General features: G+C 44.3%; 1 protein-coding gene across 2 annotated transcripts in view; it reads left to right on the forward strand.

Moving 5' to 3' along the window:
• LAMA3 (laminin subunit alpha 3) overlaps positions 1-20,808 on the forward strand; it is a 933,952-nt gene that overhangs the window by 811,811 nt on the left and 101,333 nt on the right. For both annotated transcript variants that reach the window (XM_069220025.1, XM_069220026.1), the window contains one exon: positions 14,926-15,039. In XM_069220025.1, the coding sequence (XP_069076126.1) occupies positions 14,926-15,039 (114 nt within the window). The remainder of the gene's footprint in view (positions 1-14,925; positions 15,040-20,808) is intronic.

Raw genomic sequence — 20,808 nt, forward strand, 5'->3', positions numbered from 1 at the left:
CTTTTCAAGCAGGAATGCACAATAAACTCCAGTCTTTGTCCCCTTTCACAGACAGAATCAGCAACTGCAGGATAGCCCAACAAAGCACAGTCACAGGCAGGGGCAGCACTTCTCCTCGGCTCTTTAGCTCTTCTCCTTAGCAGAGGTTCCTCTTGATTCCAGAAGTGATCTGATTTTCAGGGGTTTTGGGTCCTTTTCTTCTACCCCTTTCTGCCTTTCTGTTGTTTTCAAGATCCTGCCTTGCCCAGGCCAGGCCCCAGACACACACTAGGGGGTTGGAGACTGCATTGTGTGAGGGCAGGCATAGCCCTTTCGGGTGTGAGTGACCACTCTTCCCCTCACTCCCAGCACAGATGGCTCATCAGGATATGCAGGCTACACCCCAGCTCCCTTTGTGTCACTGTCTAGAGGAGAGGTGCAAACAGCCCAACTGTCAAACTGAACCAGACAGGGAATCCACAAACAGGCAGAGTCACAGAGTGGTTTAAGCAAGGAAATGCCTACTTTCTAAAAGTGGCATTTTTAAACCCACGATCTAAAAACAAACTTTACTAAAAGATGTATTTTTGAATTGTGAGATCAGAAACCCTAAACTCCAAATTTCTATCTGCTCCCAAAGGGAATCTATACTTTAATAATATTCAAAGGCAGCACCCATGTTAACTTATGGGAGAGATGGTCCTTGCTCAGTGAAAACCAAATTTGGCAGTATTTCACTGTCAGGACATATAAAACACATTAGTATATGTCATACCTTAAACATACACTACACCCTGCCCATGGAGCTTCCTAGGGCCTACCTTAGGCGTGCCTTACATATATAAAAAAGGGAAGGTTTCTGCCTGGCAAGAGGGTATACTTTCCAGGTCGAATTGGCAGTTTAAGAATGCACACACAGACACTGCAGTGGCAGGTCTGAACCATGTATACAGGGCTACTCATGTGGGTGGCATAACCAGTGCTGCAGGCCCACTAGTAGCATTCAATTTACAGGTCCTGGGCACCTCTAGTGCACTGTACTAGGGACTTACTAGTAAATCAAATATACCAATCATGGAAAGCCATTTACACGTACAATTTACACAGAGAGCATATGAACTTTAGCACTGGTTAGCAGTAGTAAAGTGCCAAGAGTCCTAAAGCCAACAAAAGCAGGTCAGAAAAAATAGGAGGAAGGAGGCAAAAAGATTGGGGATGACCCTCCAAAAAGGGCCAGGTCCAACAGAAAGTTATACTATAACTTTAAAAAATGTAAAGTTTGTGTAGTTTAAACTTGGTTTGTATGCAGAAAATACGTTTTCCTAACTATAACTAAGCTTTAACCACAGCCCAGGTCTTGCACACAATCCCACATGGCACATGGTTGAAGGCTGCGTGGAGTGGGGGGTAGTGTGCTTACAATCGGTTGGGCACAATGCCTTGCACTTTATAATGTGATTGCACAAAATTGTTGGATGAAATTAGATTTAATAATGTGACAATAGCTTTAGGACATTGTTAAACCCGGCATCCTTGGTGTGGTCATCCCCCAAACCTTTTGCCTTCACACCTTCTGTTTTCTGAATTTCGTTCTTGTTAGCATTAGGACTCTGTACAATTTACCGCTGTGAACCAGAGCTAAAGTGCTTGTGCTGTCTCCTTTAAACATGGTAAAATTGGCTTATACCCAATTAGCACATTTAATTTACTTATTAGTCCCTAGTAAAGTGGTACGACATGCACCCAGGGATTTTAAATTAAATACTATCACTGAGCCTGCAGCTCTTATTGTGCCACCCACTTAAGTAGTCCTTTAAAAATGTCTCAGGAGTGGCATGGCAGCCTTCATGCAGTTTTAAACTGCCAATTATACCTAGCAAAATAAACCTTTTGTCAGGCCTGAGCCCCACTTTTTATTACATACATAGGGCATGGTAAATTGTATTTAAACTGTGGTACTTGTGTTTTTAAGTTATACATTTTCTGGTAGCGAAGAAGTCGAAAATTTGTTTTTCACTTCTATAAGGCCTAACGCTCCCATATAATAACATTGGGTTACCTTATTACATTTATTAAGTGCTAACGTTTGATTGGGAACAGGTACAAATGTCATGTTTGGTCTCAAAAGAATTTTAATTTGAAATTATCTGTAATGGATAAGTCAGATTTTACGTCACTATTCTGAAAATTGGACCTTTCAAAATTTGACATTTTCTTGTCCTAACTATTTGGTGCCTGCATCCTGTGTCTGGGTCACATGACTGTGAATAGTTGGCAGTTGGCTTTTGTGTATTCCTCTCAGACAGTGAGACAAAGTGGGACTAGGTGTTGGCAGGATGGACCACCCTTCCAAGATGGATAGGTCGGAGCTCTCCCCTGACCCAAATAAATTTCAAAGGGCTACCCCCAGCACACTCAAAAAAGGAACTTGACACCAGCCTATTGTCACCCTAGACCACTTGGAAACTGGGCAGGGGAAGGAAGGACATTTCCAGGACCAGATGCGGGATAGGCTTGAAGTTTCTCCTACATCAAAGGCTGGCACCAGGCATAATTATTGGACCTCCTGGACCTGTGGAAGACTCCAAAAGGAATGAGGTGTTCCCCAGAGGAGTGCCCTGCTGCTGAAACTCGCTGCTGATAACAGGAACCTTGACACTGCTGACAAGTGCACTCAGGAAACTTCCCTGCTCAGGAACCAGTCCGAACTCGAGAGGCGACGTTGGGAGACTGGAATTGAAGACCTCAGTCATCCCCTATGAGGAACAGGGCATAGCAGCTTAAATTCTGTTCCAAAGGAATGGAAACAGCTCTGCACGTTAGGACTGAAAAAAGGACAAAAACACTATACAACAGGAATAGGCTGCACAATAGACTTTGGCACAATGCACGAACCCAAAGCAACATGCTAGCCAGTGTTCTCTTGTACTACTGATGTTCGCCAACTCATCAATAATCATCCCACGTTATCGATACACAGGTTTTGGCACTATGTTGATACCTCACTCAAGTATCCAGAGTCTTAGTGCATTACTGAGTTTGTCTCCACATCACTAAACTAGATATACCGTGTACACATGTAGGTCCGCATTGCATGCCCATGAAAGACAGTGTTTACAGCACGCCATTGCCAGGTCCCAAGCGTTCTGTGTAATGTGTGAGTTTAGCACTCTCCTGCCATGTCTGTTTCGCTGTGTCGCCTGATATCATGAAGAGGGGGACCAACCATGACATAGACACCGGCTTGGACCCCCAGAGGACTGTCCTGCTGCTTGAGGTCTGCCTTACTGGAGAACTGGAGTGACTCAAAGGGTCAGTTGGCTGACGGCCTGTTCTGAGATACAGGGACACAACAAGCTCCAGAGGCCTCCCTGCAACTGCAAAGCTCACCTGCCGCACTGAAGTTCTAGCCCCTGCACTTGGATCTACCTGAGCCCTGCTGGAGTGAGTTTCTGATTCTCAAGAGGCGCCTCCCCAGGTTTGGGACCCGTGGCTGGCATCACTCGATTAACTGAAGGTTCCATCAAATCTGGTGCAAACCTACGCAAAGCCTCACAAAGTTTCTCCGCACAGCTAAAAGCTTCATCCGAAACAATGCAGAGCAACACAAAGCCTTGCTGCACAGCTTCATTGGAGCCAACGCCGGATGACACGAAGCCTCGCAAAGCAACATAAGGTACAATCCTTAGTGGGTGAAACTTAGTCCTGTGCCCGGCCTGCGCTCCATCGTGGTCAGCCTGAACTTGTGACTTTCCCCCGGTACAGCGTGATCAGATAGCCAGAGTTAGGGCTTTCTGCTTCTTGTAACTATTTTTTACTGACACCTTTCTTTATCTCTAGCTCTACTGACTGGATTTTTGTGGTTTTGGCATCATTGTATTTATGAAAATGTACTCTATTTTTTTAACTTTGTTAGGGTTTTTTCTTGTGTTGTGTTTTCACGTTGTTACAGTGTCTCTAAGTTAAACCTGACCGATTTTGTGCCAAGCTTCCAGAGGATTAAGCGAAGGTTAATTTAGTGACTTTTTCTGGTTCACCTTGACAAGGATTTAAGTTGTTGTTTGAGAAGAGTTTACACCCACCTCAACCAATAACCCAATTTCTTATAGACATTTTTTAATATGGAAAGAAAATCTATGATATTTATAAACTCTGTTTTATATTATGTTTTAATAAGGAAATGTAATACAGTGTGATTTAATGTATTTCTTTATTGTGTTTGAAAGTCTAGTCTACCCAAGACATCTCTTACATTTAAAAAGGGGCCAAAAAGTGTTTACTTTCTAATGTAAACAGAAATAAAATAGTGTAAAATATTCGTTTGATTTTGTTGTCCTGGTGCAGTGCTTTAATTTAAGTAACCTATTATGCAAGAATTCAAAAATAAAGGAAAAGGCGTGAGTTTTGTTTTTTGGCATCAGTGCAGAAACTCTGTAAACTGGAGGGTGGATATAGATGTCATGCACCGCATGAGTTCCATATCATTGTAGAGTCTTGCTTGTGCCTTCCTCACTTAAGTCCACCAATTACCTATGCGAATTACTCTGTGGTATGGAGGTTTTTGCAAGAGAGACAGCACAACACTTTGCACTGCGGCTCTACCATCCCATTTTGTCATACCTAAACAAGATGTACTGAAGCCATATCAAGGTCACATTTGAATGATGTATTATTGGTTCGGTTGCATGTGCTGTCTTTTGACAGCGTCTGCCATACAACCTGCTTGTTGCTTTCCATTACATCAGTGCAGGCTTCTCCAATGAGAAGCTCTCCGGCTACCTTTAAGTAGCTCTCCTATGAAGCCAAGCCTACTAAATTGGCTTTTACTTACTTGAATGACTATATCTATACCAAAAGTGAAAGTGTGTATTGGAGATGAAAATGTGTCTATTTTCATTACTGCTGGCAGCCCCGCCTGATAAACTGAGGCGACCACTGCTGGTAATAGTGCTTGGGGGGGGGGACTGGTGCAATTCTGTCTACTATGGTCACGATTACTACACTAGTGATATAAGTAGCTCTGGATAATTTTCTTGAAGATAAGTAGCTCTTATTACAGTAAAGGTTGGATACCTTTGCACCAGTGTATTAATGTGAAGCTGTGCCAAGAGGCTTGCCACAGGAATTGACAGACATACTTACCCTTCAGTGTTCATGTTGAAGGTTTCTTTCTCAGTAACTGCAAACACAATGTTGGGGGCATGCAAGGGGCCACGGACCCGTCTCTGGCAGTACTGCAAAGACAGTGAACACATTGGAAAAAGGACACGGGGGAAGCCATCAGCGGCCATGGGATGTCTGTCTGCTAACTGTCTTGCCGAGAGATGTCACTCAATGCCTCGAGACCAGCGAAGTGGAAACCCACTGACACATGGGCCCCTCGCGTGGACACCGGACCGAGGCCAGGGCCTTGTGTGCTTCTGAGGAGGCGGTGGGCTCTCCTGCAATCACAAACCAGTTCTAACTGAGCGGCCCACGGTGGCCGCATGCAAGGGCTTGCAGGGAGACGGCTCCGATGCACTGATGAAAATATGCGGCTGAGGACGGAAGCAGTCGCACCTCTGACTGAACGCACTCGCACCATTACTCAGTCTGTGATTTACCCTTTGGACCGTCTGACTTCCAGGGTGGGGCGGAGGGATGTCTGCCACACCTCGGCTGCCCTACCTTCGGTAAACTGAATTACAGAGCGCGATATCAAAACCCCGGGCCGCGCATGAGCTCCGTGATGCAGCCTGACTCACGCGTGAGGCGGGAAGGTGGGGTGTCCCGCAGCGGCGCTCTCCGCACAGCACAGCCGGCGGCCCTCCTCTGACTCAGGGAGGGGCCTGTATAAGAGAGCGACCTGGGGGCAGAGGAGCGTTGTTTGGGGATATTCAAGCTGTCAGGGGAGAGGATGGGACTCCCAATGCCGGTGCACGCCAGGATCTCTATGAAGTGTCTTCTTCTGCTTTTACTGGCCCTGGGGCAGAGCGCGGCCCTGGAGGACATGCAGCAGAGGGTGGCCTTCCCACAGCTGCTGGGGCGGCAGCAGAACACTCTGGACTTCGGCTTCAACCAGGTAACGCTATGGGGCTTTAGCGGTTCTGCGTAGAATGACGCGTAGTCCAGTTTAAATACCTGACTAGAACCGCTCGCCGCTGTCGTCTGCAGTGACCCGAGGCTGGCGATCTCGAATCCATGCAAGGCAGACTCTGCCTCCCATCCTTCCAAGCACGGGAAAGTGAGAGACTGCATTCACTGGGTAGTGGTAGCATGGGGTTGTATGGGTGCGCAGTAAAACTGGCTATATAAAGCGCTTAGGAGCAGCAGGAAGCGCTAACAGAAAATAATAAAATACTGAAAATAATGTGTTACCATGCTTGTGTTTTTGCGGTCAGGAGGCGCCACGTTTTTTCAGCCAGGATATTATTTATCCTGATGGTGGTATTCGCTCCGCAGTTGCCTGCGAGGTTTGCAGTTATAGACACAATTATGACACAATTTTACGCTGGTATATTATGTAGGTAAAATATTACAGCTTGTCGAACGCCTTCTGCAGATAGTACCTCGAGCTAGGTTAGTGTTTTATGAATAGACACATACATGCACACCAGTATGTCATAGGTTGGTCTGCGTTTCTTTCCTTCTGAAACACACCGAAGCGAACTGCCCAGCTTGATATCCCGGACATCTCTTACTATTAAATCTAAAACTCCCAAAGTTGCCCTTTCTTAACGCTGTAACTGATGCTCCGGTTTCAGCGGGTTCGGCATCCTTCTGCACACCTCCATTTCTAGGAGCTGTACCCGAGGCACAGGCAGCCGTCCAGGATTGACACCATATGCTAATAAAACCCAGTTCTCCTGGTCCCACGTGTGACAGCTGCACCACAAGACCCCATGTTCTCTGCGTGAGCGCCGTTAAACTATTGGCACCCATTATTGAAGTGCCACGAGGCAGTTCAGTTTGTGCACTGCGCATCATAAATGAGCAGTGGTAGAAATCAGCCGTCGGATGCATTCCATAACCTGTGTTGAACACCCATTTGGTGGTAGCGAAGTCAGCACGTGCATTCCGTGTCTGCAAATTCTACTCAGTACAGTGAAGTGTACAAACAGAGATGGTGACCTTCTCTCTGCCCCTCCAGATATAATATTTCTGCGAGCGTGGTTTGCCGGAATGTGTAATCTCTCGCTCCCTGGGCACACACCTGCAGACACCCTTCTGTGGCGAAGGCACTTAAACGCCAATTAGTACAACATATACTGATTGTAATCACACCTGCCCCGTTGCAGCACGCGCTGTGATCGCGCGGCCGGGCACGAACCCCGGCCCCCGGAGGGCATCGCAAAAGGGCTGATAGAGCAGAGCTCCCAGACCACAGTAGGGGCGCAGCGGGCACTGGCGCATACCACTGTGCAAACTAAACGTACAGGTTATTGCAAACTTAACGCCTCTGGGAGGCTTGACTCTTCCAAAGCGCTCACAGTTTTTGACAAATGAAATTATTTAGGAAACCGAATGAAAGTTAAATGCCCAAGGTCACACAATTAATCGAGTGAGGAAAGTCGGGATTAAAACTCAAGTCTTCGCCTTGAGCAGCCAAGAACCGTGGGGTCGAATCGCCTCGAATCACAAAGATGATTTTACCATGTGCATAAGGTCAGCAGAAGTGCACTGCAGAACTATACAGGCCCAAATCCCGATTGTTAAAAATCAGCACACGTGCATTTACGCTCTTAGAAGTCAGGGCTAGCAAAGGCTCGGTGTTTGTGTGTGACTAGCACCTAAGCACTGCTCACAGTGAAATAGTCTTCTAGATGGAAACACATTTTCCCAGTAGAGTTCAAAAATGGGAAAAAAACAGATATGGTGCTTTGAAGTGGCGCATTTTCCAGGGGGGGTGCGCGATTTCCAATTTAGGGTCAGACATGAGCATTGATATCTACGGCTTGCAGACATTTCTGTGTGTATGTGCACCTTTTTGTTGAAAACCTTGACAGAAGTATTCTTTTTACGAAAATCGTAAGTGCAAACCTCTAATTTGAAGCTCGTATGGTCGCACCTGTCTTTGAGGCACAGCCAGGGGCACAGCTTCGTTGGGGCGGGGCAGGGGCGTGATGCCACTCCAAATAAATGCATTCTTGGCACGGTAGTTGGATCCGGGGGCCACCGGTGGGTTTGTTATGTCTGCGTTGTTTTTTCTTGTTAATTTTTGGACCAGGAAATTAAATATATATATATACTAACTAGTCTGCCAAAAAAAGTAGCAAATCTGCGCTCATAGAAGTACTACTTGAATGCAAGCAAATGTACTACTTTTGGAATTCACAAACATTGACAGTAGTAGGCTAGGAAAGCTATGCCAGTCTGAGGTTTCTAGGAATACTACTGGCAACCAGCACCCAAAAGGGATGGGATGAATGTTTGCAAATATTCTAACCTCTGGCAATCTCTTGAGGGAGCATTCCAAACCATCATTTTTCACCTACTGCGCCATTGTAAACAGAGGGCCTGATTTAAGGTTCGGTGGACAGAGTTCAGGAAGACAAGGTGGTGGAGGACTTTACTTCCTTTAAGCTGGTCGCCAGACCCATGGGCATCTCTATACGTTGCTGGAAACCACCATCACGGCGGGTCCTGTCAATGTACGAAAAGTTTGAGGGGCGGCTCCCTCAAACATGATGGCTGGATATTTTCTCCCATGGTATGGGGTCATTTTTTTTTGTCTGTTATCACTGGGATATACCAGGGGTGCTGACAGTAAAAAGAAAAACAACAACAATGCGCTCTAAGTAGGCCTGACAGTCCTTACCTCCCAACTCAAAATCGGGCAGGTACCTAGAGCCTTGCAGACTGGGTACTCCATCACCATTACAACAGAGTATCTGTCCGCGAATCTCTAAATCAGCCTCCGAAGCCCACACAGTGCAAATCAGTACAGACTATGCTCCTCATGGACGGGAAAAAGTCCTTCCCAAACCTTGGACCCCTCACTCACTCACCTTGCAGCCCACTGCTTTTTTAGTTGGTAAATTTAAGATTCAGCCCCCCTGAATCTCATTGATTAAGGTACGCCCCTGGACACCGCCTGGCAGTGCTTCATCCACATCTGTTTTCCGTGGTGCAATGTTTGTCTTGTATTCAGATGCTGCTGACAGATTCATTCCGCACTTCGCTGACACTGAATCAGTTCACCTAACTTGGAGGCTATACATTCCTTGGACCTGCTAGAATTCCTGTTTAACACAGTACACGTTCTCTCCTCATGGGAGAAATTTCTTGCCCAAGTAAAACCAAGAATGATCAAGTTTAAAAAAGTGTGCAACTTGGAACATTTTACATATGATAGACCTGCTGTTTTGTATCTTAAAATAAAGGATGCATAGCAGAGATCTGTGTACGGGTCTGACGACATGAAAGTGTTAACAAGGCCGTCGGCCGAGTGGTTTGTAAAAGTCACGAGAACCCCGAAGTAGCCATATTGGGCCAAGACATTACCCATGATCTAGTTTTAGTAAGTTTATTTAATGTCAAAACATATTTTTAAACAAACAGGAAAATGTCAATCAAAAGCAGAAAGTGAAGTACAATAGTAGGATATTTAATTATCTGTGGGATGTAGTAAAAATAAATTAAAACATATGCAGTTATGTTAGCCAATTGCACCGTTTACTGAATACTTGTCTTCAAGAATGAGTTTCAAACAGCTGCTGTTAGTGAAGCTCAGCTGAACAATTAGTCTCTGAATGTACATACAGATTGCTTAGGTTTTGGTTACTTTTCATGGGTTTAATGCAGATGAACAACAGAGGTTGCATTATACTGGACAGTTGGTTTTGATGTTCGAATGTTCAAAAAAAATTACTACCATGCTTAGAAACTACAAGATTGGTGAGCAGGAAATCTGGCAGAAAAAGGGATTTCTTACACTTCACATTTGTTGAAATTCATAGTTCACAAGGATGTTATACATGGCATATATGAAATACATGGAATAAAGTACCTGCGGCCTTATGTTAAAGAGGAACGAATCCAAATAGTAACACACTCTGAGGTGATATGAGGTATCTTTAATTGTGGTATGGTATAGTTTCTTATATTCAGGGTCATTGAATTATGCCACAATGGAGGACAAATTATGCAGCAAAGTTATTAAAATTATGTGGCAAACAAGAAAAGTTTTGCAGCATAATGCTTCACAATCTGTATCAGTATTATTTCGTTATTTTTTGTCTTTTTAACACTTTTAAATGCCAGTTTGGGCAAAGTTGCACCTCATTTGTGCCAGGTAAACATTGACAGCAACTGAAAGTTCAAAAGTTAAACTTTGGAAATGGTCTGCTGCAGCGTATCCACATTGTGATTTCTTTTATTAGTAACTTTTGAATGTTTTTGAGAAATATGCAAATAATGCGGCAGATGGTGGATTGGGAGGCAAATTCAGCAAATCCTTTCTTAGGTGGTAACAGCGGCGGCAGAATTACTTAATTCCAGCGGCCCTGCTTCCAAAGCCTGGTCACAACACGCCACACTTACCTGACCTTCAGCCCCGCCCACTAGATCCTTTAGTTTTTTGCTTCCTCTAATCAACAAGATCTTCCGGGCGCACATGATACACCTTTTGCCACAACCAGCCAATGAGTGTGGGCTTTTAGGATAGAAAAATTGGAGGGAGGAAAGGGGCTGAAAATACAGTGTTCTCTTTAATTGCTTAAGCGGAGGTTAAGTGCTCTGTTCTGATAGCGGCCTTTAGCATAGCTGCCTCTAGCAGGGGACACAGTGGTGACACTTCTGGACTGTGGCAAGTTATTACAGTAGAGTAATTCCATCATTTTATTTTTTATAACATGTTTTATTAAGTGCTATTGAAAAACAAAGAATACGGGCATAGGTGTACCAAACCCAGTTTATATGCAGTTCCATTATTTTAATGTTACACGTGATTACAGGCATTGAGTGACACACAACTCGACTTAAATAGGCAAAAAAGAGATGTCTTTCTACAGGGATAGCAGACTTCCATACCTGAAGGTCTTTGTTAGTGTCTGAGAGTTGTGGCTGGTTTTCCGGGGTCCTAAAACAGTCCCCTAGGAGGGTCTGGTGGATTATTTTGTTAAAAGTCAATATTATAAAGCTGCATTATTTCAGGAAATGTCCAATTTCTACAAAAAAAAGGGGTTATTAAGTAATTAGGAGAAGCGAATAAAACATATTTTATGACTGAAAGAAGGACCTTGTATTGCATTTTTTATCCCTAAAATATACCAGCCCAGGTGCAAATTAAAATTAAAATATTTTATTTGCATGAAGAAGGGAAAAGTAAATTCCGAAATTAAAATTGCACGAAGAAAAATTTGTTTTTGATTAAGTAAATAGTATATAAACTTATGCGCGAAAATGGTTACATATCAGTACATTTTCATTGCAATATACCTCTAATTTAAAAACATATTTTCAAATGCATTTCACTCAATTTTTACAGACTGATACATTTGCAACAGCAGAGCAACCATAAACCTTTCGCCCAGGAACGGAGTGAAAAGTTAGTTTAAACCAACGTTTCTTAAAGGAATGTCCTAGTTTGTATTACTCATAAATTACAAAGAAATAATTGCTATTGCCCAGGGTCACACTGCGAAGTGTGGAAGAAAGGAACCAGGTGTAGGGCTCCTTGTTCCACGACTGAAAATGCAGCCTTTCTACTGCTCTTCTCACCTTCCTGTCATTTTCAGACAACCACGTCAGTCGTGCGGATGCCACGACACACACATAGCCTTGCTTTCATTTATAAAGTAGAGTTGTTCGTGGCCAAAACTACTGGTAAGCCCTGCGAGGAGACTCGTCGTAAATATCATCAATGATGCGCGTGGGAGTATTAGGTAAATAGACAGAAAAACAGATACATCAAACGGAGTTATCTCAACAGAAAAGTACGAACTGATCAGAAATGATGGAAGTAGTTTGATCAAATAAAATGAGATGATGTAAGGGGGATACTTGATTAACTGTGCTTAAGTTCCATCACATCATAAACCTATAGATGTAAAACTATTTTACATGGTTTTCCTGGCGTTTCACAAATCCCTATACACTACGACCCCAAAAGGCACTAGAGCTCTCTTTTGGTTAGGTGAGAATTATATTTTCAGTATTGAGTCTTTTTCATGGTGGCAGTTTTGAGGCAATACAATCACAGAGAGCAGTTCCATAAAGTGGCAGAGTTTTTTTTTTAATATCCTGATATTAAAAACACACATTTTCTGCTTTGGAATACTGTCTTGGTGCTACTTCTGTCTGAGAAATTAATATATGCATCAACATGACCGTCGATCGGATATGTGTAAATAAGTCCTCTGCCTTACAAAAAAATGTGAATGATGCACATTTCTAGAAATACAAGTTGTACCTAATAACACAGAATCTTTCTGTGGGGTTATATGGTATTGTCCTATGACACTGATACTCCTTCTTGGTCGTCTCCATAGTATACTCAGGGTTACGTTAAAAGTTACATGTGGTGCTCAAAAAATGGTTTTCGTGTGGTAACTTTCCTCTCCAGAAGCTTGGCTGACATCCGAGTTTAAGCCTAGAAATTGAGCTAACAAGCGTTTCTAGAAAGCGCATTTACAAAAATATAAGGCTTGATTTACTAGAAACCAGCAACATATTTAAGTAGCAAAAATAAAAGTTCCTAAAATAAGACAGAAAATACTAAACATGACTTTAGAGATAGGGTGATCTAAAAAAAAAAAAAAAAGGGGTTTCTGAAAGACAATTACATTCTAAGCCAGTGTAAAGTAGATTAAGACTTTGGGGGTCATTCTGACCCCAGCGGTCATAGACCGCCGGGGCCAGGGTCGGCGGGAGCACCGCCGACAGACCGGCGGTGCCCCGCAGGGCATTCTGACCGCGGCGGTTCTGCCGCGGTCAGATGCGGGAAACCGGCGGTCTCCCGCCGGTTTCCCGCTGCCCTGCAGAATCCTCCATGGCGGCGGAGCGCGCTCCGCCGCCATGGGGATTCTGACACCCCATACCGCCATCCTGTTCCTGGCGGGTCTCCCGCCAGGAACAGGATGGCGGTAGGGGGTGCCGCGGGGCCCCTGGGGGCCCCTGCAGTGCCCATGCCAATGGCATGGGCACTGCAGGGGCCCCCGTAAGAGGGCCCCACGAAGTATTTCAGTGTCTGCTATGCAGACACTGAAATACGCGATGGGTGCAACAGCACCCGTCGCACCTTCCCACTACGCCGGCTCAATTCTGAGCCGGCGTCCTCGTGGGAAGGTTGATTTGCCCTGGGCTGGCGGGCGGCCTTTTGGCGGCCGCCCGCCAGCCCAGGGCAAATCCCAAAATACCCTCAGCGGTCTTTCGACCGCGGAGCGGTATTTTGGTGGGGGAACTTCGGCGGGCGGCCTCCGCCGCCCGCCGATGTTAGAATCACCCCCTTTGTCCCATTAGGGAGCGATATCCCTGTCAGGTCACAGCTTTGGTCTAAGCTGGTGTTGGATGGCCCCGAGCCAGTGTGTATAAGATGTTGGGGGCTACAGGGAGACGTGAGCTTCGCATTTAATCTGTCTTGGAGAAGACACTCTTGTAACTACTACTATTGATCCGAGGGTGGTCTCCTGCGTCACTGGCACCGGCAGCTGAGTACGCCTATCGAAATACTCCTCAGACCATTTGTATTACATATATATATATATATATATATATATATATATATATACACATCATGGCTCCATTGGATTAGTAAATCAAGAACTTCTCTATTTGAAAGAAGGTACAAGATGGGATAAAGAGTTAATCATTAGGCCCATCCATGAATGCATCCAAAAGTTGCAAGGAGATTGTGTTACACAATGAATGGTTGCATTTTATTTTCTTTAGTAAACAATGGAAGGAAATGTACGTACTCCATGTAACGGCACAGTACTAGTAACCAGTGGCACGAGTGTAAACTACCATATCCAATCAAGAATTTCTTATTAATTGACAAATATATTTTAGAGTAGAGGGGAGTCTATCTTCATTGTTGAGAAGTAATTTCCACAAATCAGTGTTGATTTAAAGCTGAGTACTATTAAGAATATGTCTCCCATAATTCTGTGGTAATTGCGCATTTTATTTTTGCAAAGAAATTCGTGCTCATATTTCTCTCTCCAGTGCCAAAAAGGAGGTTCACGTGTCAGTAAAATAATTAATCTTTGACCAAGTTAAGTGGCCTGGCTCCATATATCATTTACCCTGTGGTTGATGTTATACCTTAGCTTAACAAAGCGGGTGCATTTTACAATTAGGAGAGGAAAAAATGTCCCCTCCATGATATCTTCCCTAAAGAGTGATAAGAAGCCTCGTTTTGAATTCCAATGTATCAGTATTGTAATTGGAACATTTGTCCTGTTGGAGGAATGCACTCTCAGGACACCGCAGAGGGCAACTCTCCTTCCTTTCTGGGAGGTTAGAACTGTTCTAGTTCATTGGTGCGACAGGTGTCTATCTACCCTGGCATTCAAGCCCATTACAAATATACAAAAATGAAGAAAAAGTGTAAGGTAATACAAAGAAATAAAAATTTTCTGTTTTAACTACTCTTACTGGAGCTTTCACGTAAAATGAATTCTTATCTCAACATTAGCAGGCTATACTGCCATGACCATTGCTCCCCTGCTTCCACTAGAATATATCTTTGTAGCCTCTATTCAGGCTATTACATCTGCAGCCTGGGCGCACAGACTGGATCTACAAATGACATCGGTTGAGGGGGATCAGAATGCGCTGGGCTGTTAGGTTGCTTCATGTTATGTGTTTTTTTAAACCAGGAAGTCTATTTGTGTTTGAGCAAAATGCTCGAAAACAGGGACTGTACATTTTCTGTCGGATAAATATAAAGAACAATGCAAACTTGAGACATTCTTTCACATGATATAGTAATTCCAGAATGATTTGCTTCTTTATACCATGCAGGAATGTGCTCCTGGACATTACCGTGATCTGAAGGGATTATTTCTTGGACGGTGTGTTCCCTGCAACTGCAATGGACATTCAATGCGCTGCCAGGATGGTTCTGGGACGTGTATTGTAAGTACAAACATGATTTTGGAAGAATATTTTGTTTCTCCACAACCCTTGACAAAGCTTTTTAAAAATGTTTGCCTACTTCATGTTTACATATGGATTTGGGAACTCAATAAATCCTTTCAGGAAACTATTCCAGCTATGCCCGTTGCATTCCTCAGCGCGGCACACCCATGTTCGATACATCATGCCCCTGGGAGAAGAATAATCTCCCAGCCTCATACTATGAAGCATACAAACAGAACACCTTGTGGCAGGGTGCAGCCCTGTCACTAACTGGAAGAACACTCGAAGGATGGTCTGTTCTAGCAGGACCCACAAGGGCCAGCAGAGAATAAGGTGCATTTCCAAAGCCAGTGCAGAAGCGAAGACTTAAGATGAGTTGGAGTCAAAGCATAGTCCATTTCAATTGTACGTTCAATGAAAAATAGGTTGTCCTTCTGTTGTACTTGATAAAAACACTCCACAGCCGTGGCTGGACTGAATCTTCCTCATACCTGGCTAACTACAATAAGTACTGTCTTATAGAACTTGTTGGCTCAGTTTTCAAGCCACTATGCCTGGATGCCATGGGTGTTTAAAGTGGAATGGAAAGTAAAGGCCATATGTACGAACACATTTTCCCATAGACACAGAATGGGCAAAACTGCTTGCTACATCTGGCCCTAAGGGAGAAAGGTGATCCACGTTCTGAACAGAATATATAATTTTCAAATCTGGGTATGAGCTATATGATACAGTTCTAACATCTCCAGTGCAGATTCCACAACAAATATGTCACTTTCTCTAGAAATGAGTTAGATATCGAGTTATGGCGAAGATCACTTGCCAACTCTATTCCACCTCAACTCCAGACCTATTATTAATCCACCATAACACTGACTACATGGTAGTAATGACAATCTAGATGTGTAAACAGGGGTTTCAATTGAACCCAGATGAGAGAGTGTGAGCATATTGGCAGACACATCTATATTCATGGGATAGCTCCCTATGACCTTGGACCATGAAAAATTGCCCAGCACCCGCTAATGTGATTAAGAGCCTCAGGGTTAAAATTGTTTTGGATCTTCAAATTAAATCCCAAGCCCCTTCTGTTGTTTCTTGTTGTTCTTTTCAATTGCACTGCATTCTCCACATATCCAAGATGCTTCTCCTAGATAGCAGGAGAAAAGCCATGTCAGCCTTTATAGGATCACAGCCGTATTGCTGAAGTTATGTCTATCGAAGTATGAGAGCCATTTATCCCAGCTCCAGAATACCTATTTGATACGATGATGTGCTTTATAGAATTAGATATAACACATCATGTTAAAGGGAGATTCTGTTACATTGACAATCATCTGGAGGTAAAATGGTCACTGATGTAACTAAAAGAACATTACACTGGAGAAATTCAATATTTAAAATAATCCACGGCCTACAGTGTAAGGCTGCTTAGAACCCTTGCACAGCATTCAAAGACTTGCAATTCCACCCTTCCTCTTTCATGGCTCTCATCAACGTATTCCATTGCAGTGGCACCCTCCTGTACTCCTTGAAACTCACCCAAAATCTCCTCCTCTAAATGATCAACATATGGACCCAGACAAATATGCAAATTAGACCATTGATTATCAAGTCGTACTGGACATATTCACAACCCACATGGGCATGACTATATGGGTCTTCAATATGCTCTTCTTCTTTCTTAGCAGGAATACAGTCAAAAAGACACCTCTGGATCACACATTCTCCTTCTCGTGTAATGGCTCCATTATGGCCCCATTGCTGTTTAATCTTCAGACAGAGCCCATTGGAGCACTACTGACTGAACATCATGTCATCCTACACCAGTATCCCAGTGACATAGATCTATTTTAGGAAGTTGGCTGGAACTCCGATCCCGAGCCTCATACACTTAATTGAAATCCATTTAGTCTTTGATATCTGCTGATGATCTTAGACTAATTCCTTCCAAATCCAAGCAAGCATTACCAAAAAAATGTACAAGGCTAATCAAAATGCAGCTCAACGGTGGCATCAATATTGACCCTAGCCTAGCTCTCAAGAAGCACATAAAAACTACCAGTGCAGGAATAAGCCCTTCATCTCAAAGCATAACCACTGAGCCATAAACCCATCTCCCATAATACATAAACAGAGGCAACTTCATACCCAGTTGTCTTCCTGACCCATCCTTTACCTCTGTCAGATATCTTTCAAGATACCCTACTCCTGCGGCAAGCCAAAGTTCAACCACATCACCTCATACTCATGCATCTCCCAAGCCTGCTCATTTAAGTTTCTATGCATAATCTGCAATGCCATTGAAACCAAGAAGCCAGACTGCCTGGCTGAAACATGCACCTCCTATAGTGGTGAAAACACACATGCAGACCGAGTCTGTTTATCATGGAATTCCTCAAACCAAGGAAAGAGAAATCTAAAAATATGCTTTCTCTTCTTTTGCCCTTACCCTGTGTAAAATCCCCTCTCTTTCTCAAACTGTCCTTGACTAATGGTGTTCAGGAAAGGATTTGAGATCTTCTTTATCTCCATCTACCTACTGGAAACCTTTTTTAAGTGCTCTTCGGGCATTTGTAATCCAATGCAAAGAGGTACTTTCTCTGAGACAAGACAGTCTGCAGAAAAGATGGGACTCACAGGACTGGAACAGTTCAGTCTCTTGTTCACACGGAAAATAATATATCTTTTTACTTTCCTTTTTGTTGTATACATGTCACTGTTCCCACCTTTTTAACAAGGAATAGCCCAAAGATTTAACAATAGGCCATGTCGCATGTTCTCCCTCTCCCACAATTATTTGCTCTGAATGACCACTGAAACCATCATTTGAATATTTTCATGTTTTCACTATATCCTTTTTTTAAATAAATTTGAATTTCCTTTTATACACTGTAAAGTGTAATTAGGTTTCTCTTCCAGTAATTTGTGTATACAGGAGTTGTGTCTATCACTATATGTGTAAATATACCTGATTAAAGGCCAGTGTACACTCTTCTGCGAAGGCCCTCTTCAACTAATCCTTCTGGCTGCATCGTGACTGAAGCCTCTTGTTTAATAACAGTTCAAGTATTGCCGTGTGCATTTACACTTGTGAATACCCATGCCACATCAACAGATGTCTGCACTGCAGAGTTTGCACCAGTGTTGTAAAGTGACAAATTACAACGTCACACATAAGACAGCGATGATAGTGCATACTACCACCTACCATTTTGGTCCTCTTAACCTCCTCTGGTCTTCCTTTGGCCTTCAGGTTTGCTTCTGTGTATGTGTCAAGGTGAGAATCCTCAATACTTATATTTCAGTTGATCAGAATATTGTCTCACGTCACTAGCTGCCTATTTTCAGCCATTGCTAGATGAAGTAAACACTATCTCTTTATCATCTTGATAGCATCCATGTCCCATTCTAGGCTGGACTACACCCATTCTGTTTGTTGTGAAAGACACCACTGCCTTCAGTGCTCCTCCACAATATCCAGTTTTTAATACTGTGCTGCGACTATATTGAAGGGCATTTTATGAACAAACTGTCAAGATAAGCAGATGTGGAATTGAGCATTGTAAATCTACATTAATCTTTATATGCATACTTTGACCATACTGGTAGTACGTGAAATAAATTGGTCTTCTTTGCAGCTGCCCCCCCCCCCCACACTTTTGTCCCCCATTTGAACTGATAGATGCAGGCTTTTGACCCTGCTAGTGCACTGGGACTTGCTAACCAGTCACCTAAAAGAAAAAGGTACTGTTGTTTAGTAAACCCAATTGGCAAGGACTTTACCACCCCTGTAAGGCCCTTGTAAGTGGTACCAGTGGTACCCATGGCAGGGATGGTGAAGTGGCCACCAGGGCTGCAGCATTGATGTTTCCACCCTGTGTGATCCAAGTAAAAGCAAAGCCTGCAGAGCTGCCATGTCAGCCTGCACGAGCAGCTTGTCTACTCGAGTTCAACTCTGCCCATACCAAGTGCAGGCAGAGTACCCTCACTGCCCATAGCACAGGTCACTTACCCCTAAGGCAGGCCTCCTATAGCCCAGGAGGCAGGGTGCACTGTTTTATGAGTGTGGACATATATGCACAAACTTATATGATCCTGTGATAACATTTAAAACTGAATGCTATCACAACTGACTGGCTGCCCATAGGATAACATGGGTTGTCACTCGGGCAGTCCCCAGATGTCCATCTCCATGATGGCCCAGCCAATTCCCCCCCATGTTTGGTATCAAGCCCTGTGCTTTTTAACCCACAGCATGATTCTCATGCCCAGAATTAGCTAGCATGTACCCTGGTGGTGTCCTTAGGGGATGCACACTAAGATATCAGCTTTCTCTTGCCTTGGCAGACTCTCCTGAGCCATTTGCCGCCTAGACAAGAGTCTGCCTTCCTGCTGGTCATACTAACACTTCCCTCAGGACGGAGACAAAGGACCTGGGCAGGAAGGAGGTCACACCTCCTCCCTCCCAGGATGGCTAGTGGTTACAGTATTCAAGGCAGCAAGCCTCAAAGTCTTTCGCCGCACTTGATGTTTAATCTCTTATCCCCCACTCAAGGACAAAGCCTGTCCCACCCTGTCCAGGCTGACAGATGGGAAAATTAGCTATTCATGAAGCGTACACCTCCAAAAGGCTAGCCACACCTTTAGGGTTGGCTAGTAGGTCTGTACAGCAGAGAGAAAGTTCCGCCTGTTGGTAATCCTTAAAATAGTGAGTCCTGGGTAGAAAAGTGATGTACTCCTACAGGAAATGGTCACTTCAGGAGCAGACTAGCCTTAGGAACCAGTAGCCCATTGGCCACTGTCCCTCACACCCTTAACTTCCCCTAAACTAGGATTTAAGGGGCTCCCCTGGCACCAGAACATCAGTTCTGACTCTCAGTCCAAGAAGAGGCCCAAAGAAGACACTGTCACCAACAACAGGACTTCAGACTCCACCACAGTGCAACAAGAGGACACTTAAGTGCCCTGAGGAGACCATATACTGGAAGTGTGTGATCGACGTGAGCCCATGGTGAAAACTCATTGCGCCCAGCAAGAATGACTCCAGCGGACACCAGAAACTAAAGAAGACTCCCCAGACTGGTTGAACCAGTCGCCTGCAACCTGCAGAAGAATCGTCGTGTTGTGTCACCAGAAGTGCAATCCGTCAGACCCATCTTGAGTGAGCTCAAAGAAAGTCGGTGACCTTCACCCCGGGAGTGATAGTGAGGCTCTCATCAAGCTTCGATCTGCTACCTCCTTCTGGATGACCTCCAGTAGACACAGTAAATGTCGACTACTTTTGCTGCTGCCAAGGCCTGTCTGCCGCAATCCGGATAACCGACAGTTTCTCGGACATCACTAACTCCAGAGCAGTTCCCCAGCACAGTAACCAACATTGGCAATGACCCCACTCCTGAGACTCTGCAACCTAAAAAGGTAAATTCGAGAGGAGCAGCAAAGCATCTTTGGCACGACCAGTCCCCGTGATTTACAGCTGCAAGGCCACCTCTGCATCCTGATACGCCAGACGCTGTGACGAAATTCCAGTTGTGGAATACAGGTCCTGGGACCCTGAAGGCCAGTACTTTCCAAGGGTAGATCGTGAGTCCACCCCAAGTGTGGTTTTGTCAAGTGCTGCATTTTGATAGCACCCGGGGATCGCATCAGCACCAAGGACAGCTAGAGCACCTCTGCACCCGGACACCTGGGTAAGATAATTAGAAACTGACTGCTGAGGCTTGATCTAGGGACCTGCAAAACCTTAACTCCAAGTGTGTTCCC

The sequence above is a fragment of the Pleurodeles waltl genome, chromosome 2_2 (genome assembly GCF_031143425.1).
Source record: "Pleurodeles waltl isolate 20211129_DDA chromosome 2_2, aPleWal1.hap1.20221129, whole genome shotgun sequence".
NCBI lineage: Eukaryota > Metazoa > Chordata > Amphibia > Caudata > Salamandridae > Pleurodeles > Pleurodeles waltl.